Source organism: Anthonomus grandis, chromosome 16 (assembly GCF_022605725.1).
Source record: "Anthonomus grandis grandis chromosome 16, icAntGran1.3, whole genome shotgun sequence".
Classification (NCBI taxonomy): domain Eukaryota; kingdom Metazoa; phylum Arthropoda; class Insecta; order Coleoptera; family Curculionidae; genus Anthonomus; species Anthonomus grandis.
In genome coordinates, this window is record NC_065561.1 from 8,380,676 (window position 1) to 8,386,675 (window position 6,000).

The 6,000-nt window shown below is 36.4% G+C and overlaps 1 protein-coding gene across 4 annotated transcripts in view; it reads left to right on the top strand.

The window, feature by feature from the left end:
• LOC126745491 (PDZ and LIM domain protein Zasp) overlaps positions 1–6,000 on the top strand; it is a 61,998-nt gene extending 55,998 nt beyond the window's left edge. For 2 of the 4 annotated variants that reach the window (XM_050453357.1, XM_050453358.1), the window contains exons 11-15: positions 1,556–4,631; positions 4,689–4,875; positions 4,935–5,055; positions 5,112–5,227; positions 5,288–6,000. In XM_050453357.1, the coding sequence (XP_050309314.1) occupies positions 1,556–4,631; positions 4,689–4,875; positions 4,935–5,055; positions 5,112–5,227; positions 5,288–5,365 (3,578 nt within the window). In that variant the 3' untranslated portion in view covers positions 5,366–6,000. The remainder of the gene's footprint in view (positions 1–1,555; positions 4,632–4,688; positions 4,876–4,934; positions 5,056–5,111; positions 5,228–5,287) is intronic. The other 2 variants (XM_050453359.1, XM_050453360.1) reach the window with 1 other exon arrangement.

Genomic DNA, 6,000 nt, shown 5'->3' on the forward strand with positions numbered 1-6,000 from the left:
CTACGTCCTTGTTTTTTAGTTTGACGTTTGTGAGCGTTTGACTTTGATAGGCGGTATAGTTGCAGCAAAAATCTCGCAAAATATTACGCGAAAGTTTAGCCGTTTTTAAAATATTTTTATGATGCAGGCTTTACAAACTTAACAAAAATTAATTCTTTAAATAAAAGCCTTAAACTGTACCTAAACCTCCTTCTTTGGCTAAAAAACACTTCCAAAAGTGTATCTTGTAAAATGCAATTGGCACATTCAACAATTTTCTCTCATATTTCCTCTAAATTTCTTGCCTCACTAAATTCGTGTTTGTAAAAGGTCTACCTAAGATAACCTCAACAATGTCATTGTCTAATTCAGATTTGTCGCTCAAAAGACATTTGGAGACAAATCTGGAGATTTAGAAAGTCATTTAATATCGCTCGTCCCACTAACAAGACCGTTAGGAAAAGCATTTTGTTAAAAATTTTTTGACTATAACCGCATTATAAGGAGGACGGCCATCTTGTTGAAAATATACCGACCATTTTGTTTTTTAGACCTCTATCAATCAAAACTTGCAGAAGAATGAATGTGCGAGGAAACGTCTTAGTATATTAAGTACGAAACTTAAGTCCTTACTGATAAACTTACTGTAAACATAAAAAAATTCTTGTTATCAAAAAAATATATTGTAATTACAACCTATGTCTTATAAGTCTTTAATTATTTTCTCAGTGTCATTCTCTTGCTTACTTCAGACATTTAAATTATATCGAAAAGACGAAATATAAGAATAACGTTTATATAAGGTTGCTTAAGTTGTATTTTTAATTAATACTTGTTGTCGGTCTTTTAAATTTAAAAAATAGTGAAAAAATACGATAAATCTGTCTGAACATTTTCACCGCCTAATAAGGTTCATTGTTTTTAAAACTATTACTTTTAAATAGAAATTTGTTTAATTTTGGTCCAATATTAGGTTTCATCTTAACTCGGCAGCAGCTGTTCTAGAAGAATGGCTCAACTGAGAAAATAGAGGCTTACGCATAGAGATGAACTTTTGAGACAGTTTTCTTAAAGAAAAAAAAATTAAATATGTATGATTTAAATAAAAATTATTTTGACATTAATTAGACAATTTTCATCTCACTCGACCTCATTTTTATTTTAAATATTAGTGATAGGACTTTTCAAGCAACCTTATATCCAATGAGTTATAAAATTACCCGGCAACCTGTAAATAAGATAAATAATTGTAAATTTTCTATGCTTTTATAATTAATATAATTATTATACGCGTAAAAAGATTTTAAGAGTTCGTTTTAAAAAGATGACAATTTAGTTAGTGTTACTGTATGTTTCGCAAGATTCACTAGAGTCACTTTAGTATACAATTCCCCTTAATTGTGTTTATGAATTATTCTTATACATAAAAATTTGTTAAAAATATAACCCTGTAAAGTATCTTGCCCAAACTATTATGATCGCTGCACATAATGCTTGACTAACTTTAATTTTTTTTCCCTTTTGATTTTTCCTTGTGTAACCTCAAATTGTCGTGTGGCATGTGTTACAATAAAAGAGCGCCATACAAACATAATTTGGCCGCCTCCGCAAGAAATATCTGACGCTCCGACCGCTTGTCCCCTTTTTTATCCTCCTCCCTCAAAAGTTGAGGCTGAACTTGAGAAAAAATACGCAGCAAAAAAACAAGCGGAGGATTTTTTAGACGAACCTGAGGATCATAATTTGGATGAAACAATGTCCTTTTATTCAGAGGAATTTTCTTTTAGTGGCCGACGCAGCGCCACCGAATGTGTCGAAATGTTATCAGAAACTCTAGATACTCAAAAATTCGTTGAAAACGTTATAAAAGCGACACCAAATATTGCTCCACCCCTCCTTAACGTACCCGAGGAAAAAATATCAACTATAGAGTGCTGCCAAAATCCAAATTCGTGTGTTTTACAAAGGCCTACGCAGTATAACCCAAACACAGTTGAATGTCAGTTACAAACCAAAATAGAAAACGTTGTTCCGCAAAAATGGGAATCTCCATTAACACAATCTGTCCGTACCACAAGTCCAGATGCCGATACGTTTTGCCTTTTTCAGCCTAAAAGAGCTTTTAGCCCTCTTGCATCTGCCCTCGCAGTCGCCCCATCAGAACCCTTTAATACTCTGTCGAATGCTCCGCCAAAGCCTGTACCATTGCCTGAATTTACTGAGCCATATTTTCCACCGGAGCATCCTATAATAATAACCAAGCCAGATGAAAAACCCGAAAAAGTAGAGCCTAGATTACCACCACCAAAACCCTACAGTCCCTTTGTTAAAGCCCTTGAAATAGCACCAGAGAGACCGTTCACTCCTATTGGCTCACCAAGCCCTAAACCACCTGTGAAAAAGAAACCGTTGGATCCGCTTGATAAGTTAATAGATGATTTACCGAAACCTAGCGAAAAGCTTGATATGAGAAGTGCTCTTACTACAGCTTCGGATCGCCCCTACACTCCATTACTTCCAGAGCATTCAGATGACTCAAAAAATACTAAAAAAAATTATGATAAAGTTGATCGTTCCTTGCTTACAAAACCTTTAAAGCCCGAAGAGCTACCTACATCATTTCAGATGAATAAAAAAGAACCCTTACCGCCGAGTTACTATGCTCCTATCGCTATAGAGGAAGCTATTCAATCAGAGATGGAACATAGGTCAGAAAAAAGCGAATGTAAAGAAACAAAAATAATAGAAAAACAGACCATAGAGGCTCCGCAAATGACTAAGCAAATCGTTCAAGAATCATGTCCTATGCCAAGTAGCTTTGCACCAATTTTTCAAGGCTTTTCCTGCTCATTTAAAAACAAATCAGATCATGCCCAATTTTCGGTAGAGGTTTCTACGACTCCACCAGTACCCTGCAAGCCACCCACTCCCATTTCTTATATAGCTACAGTCCAGGAACAGCCTACACGCGTTACCAAAGAAACAGTTATTCAAGAAACCCAAGGTCTTCAACAAACAACTAGACACCAAGAAAATGTGTCCGTAAAGGTAAAGCAACAGCAGCAGCTGGTACAGCAACAACAAGAACAAGCTCAAGGAGTAGTAAAGGCAGCTCAAGAAGTGACTCAGATAAAACCAATACAGACTAGCCAGATGCTAAAGAAGCCAGAAGGATTACCAAGTTACCAGGTAAATCTGAAAGCAACGGCCGAAGCTGATCTTCTTTTGATGGAACGAAAACAAAGAGCGGAAGAAAGATTAGAGCAGCAAAAGAAGCAATCACAAATGAATAAGCAACAAAGTCAGAGAGTACCAGAGGTTGTCTCCGAGCCTGTCTGTCAGAGAAAAGTAGTCCCTCAACTCGATACAGAGACAGTTGGTCAGAAACCTCCAAGTAAACCTACTATCACTATACAGACGGAAGATGTAAGTCATATGGCGACAAAACTAGATTTTCAACCTGTGCCTTGTAATACATTTTCCTCAGGATCTAGGTCAGTGACACCAAGTATGGTGCATAGGGCGCCAGCTCTTTTACCTTACTATCAAGATAATCTTGTTCCCCATTTCCATCGGCCTATTGAAACTAATGTATTTGATCCAACCCATCCGGAAGTTTCTCGATCGCCTAGTCCACACCCAGGTAAAGAAGTTCATAGTAGATCTCCGTCGCCGTTCCCACAGGCCGCTCACCAAATTAGGCCTAAATCGCCCGCAGAAGGGCCACCACCAAACCCGTTGAGGTCAACAAAGCCATTACCCACCCCTCAAGATACAAAAGTGCAACAGGCTAAAGAAAGTTTAAAGACATATCTTCCAGAATACAAGGATCAACGAGATATCGTAGAGCAGCAGCGAGGAATGGATTTTTACAGAAAAGATAGCTTACTAAATATTGCCTGCCCTGCTGTTTCAGTTGATCAAGTACAATCTCAAAATGTTGACTTACAAATTCAGCAAAGCAGGCTGGAAGTAGATGAAAAGACGTCGGAGGTAACTAGAGGAGTAAGTGGTGTAGCTAGAAAAGATGTAGCTGAAAGCATGAAACAAGACCACTTAGCTGCTGTGAGTAAAACTGCAAGTGAGAGCACTGAAAAGTCAGCAGATGGCTCTACACAAATACACAGAAGGAAATTAGTCACCGAAGAGTATGAGAAAAGTCACAAAGAAAGTAATATAGAAATAAGGACTAGTGCAACATATACAAATAAAGATTCATTTTCAAAAGTCAATGTGCCGGCTATTGAACCCCCAACGTTGACATCATTTCATGTAACAAATCCACACCACGTTTCGTTTCAAAAAACTAATCAACCTGCACCGGAGCCTGCTCAGATTCTTGTTCAGCCTCAACTTCCTCCTGCCCAGGAGGGATCCGAATCCATTCCAGTTCCACCTCCACCACCTGTTCGGCGTGTTTTTCCACCCGGTTCCTTAGCCCCAATAAAGCATGTTACCCCCCCTAGTGCTAGTGCAAAACCCAGTGATTACGTCAAAAAACCCAATGTTCCCAAAACTGATATAGGTGCCGGCGCTGGTCGTCAAACTGGAGGAATCACTGCTGCTCCAAAGAGAGGAAAAGGATTGTTGAATGCCGCCGCCTTGCCTGGTGCCAGAGTACCGCTTTGTGGACATTGCCATGGTCAAATTAGGTACCTATAATATATATTTTTAATTTGTCCATAATAAAACGTATTTCCTATTTGCAGAGGACCATTTATAACTGCTCTTGGTAAAATCTGGTGCCCTAATCACTTTATTTGCGCGACTCCATCCTGTAAGCGCCCCCTACAAGATCTCGGTTTTGTAGAAGAAAGAGGTCAGCTATATTGCGAATATTGTTTCGAACAATACCTCGCCCCACCATGCTCCAAATGTAATGGTAAAATTAAAGGGGTAAGCTTAGCTTTGGTATCAAAACAATTATTTTATTAATTTATCAAACGCATACTTAGGATTGCTTGAAAGCTATTGGCAAGAATTTCCATCCTGAGTGCTTCAACTGTGTATATTGTGGAAAATTGTTCGGCAATAATCCATTCTTTTTGGAGGACGGTAATCCCTACTGTGAAGCTGGTAAGTAGTTGATATTTATTTAAATTGCTTTGGTAAACAACTGTGATTTTTTTTAGATTGGAATGAGCTGTTTACTACTAAATGCTTTGCCTGTGGATTTCCTGTTGAAGCTGGTGATCGTTGGGTAGAAGCCTTAAACAATAACTACCATAGTCAATGCTTTAACTGCACGGTAAGTATTTATTAAATATTTAGAAAATCGACAAAAAAGATTTTTTTAAATTTATTTTAGATGTGTAAGAAGAACCTTGAAGGACAGAGTTTCTTTGCGAAAGGAGGACGTCCATTCTGTAAAAACCACGCTCGTTAAAACAAATTCCTAAAAGCTGAAACATTTGACAATCTATATTTATTTGTATTATAATGTTTATAATAATTGTAATTTTTCAGTTTTAAGCAAAATAGAGTTTTTTTTTTAATAATATTAAACTGCATTAGGGCTTAGTTTGAGAAGATTAAACTAAATTAATAAAAACATATTTGCCAAAATACGAGCAAAGTTACGGTGTCCACTTTTTATATTTTGGCAAGGATGTTTACTAATTTCTTTTGATCTTTAACTCTAGGTTTGTACATAAATTTAAATATTGTATGTATCTATAGAGCTTTATTTTTGTTTAAAATTATCCGTATTTAGCCCCAGTAATGTGTGTGGCTTTGCCCTTAATTAAGTTAAAAATAATATTTTCAATTTAAGTACATTTAATTTGCTTAGATGCTTTAAAGGACTATGCTTTAAAGGTAATATTACATAAAAATATATATTATGTACATTTAAGTTATTAATGGGTATGGTTTAGGTCGTATGCAGTAAACATTAATAGTCAGATTAAACATCAGCTGACGTTAAGCTTATTTTCTTCTAAAAACTGACCTTTCCGTTATAATATTGTCAATTGTATTTTTTATTTGTTTGTTCTTGTTCAATTAAAATATCAATAGTTA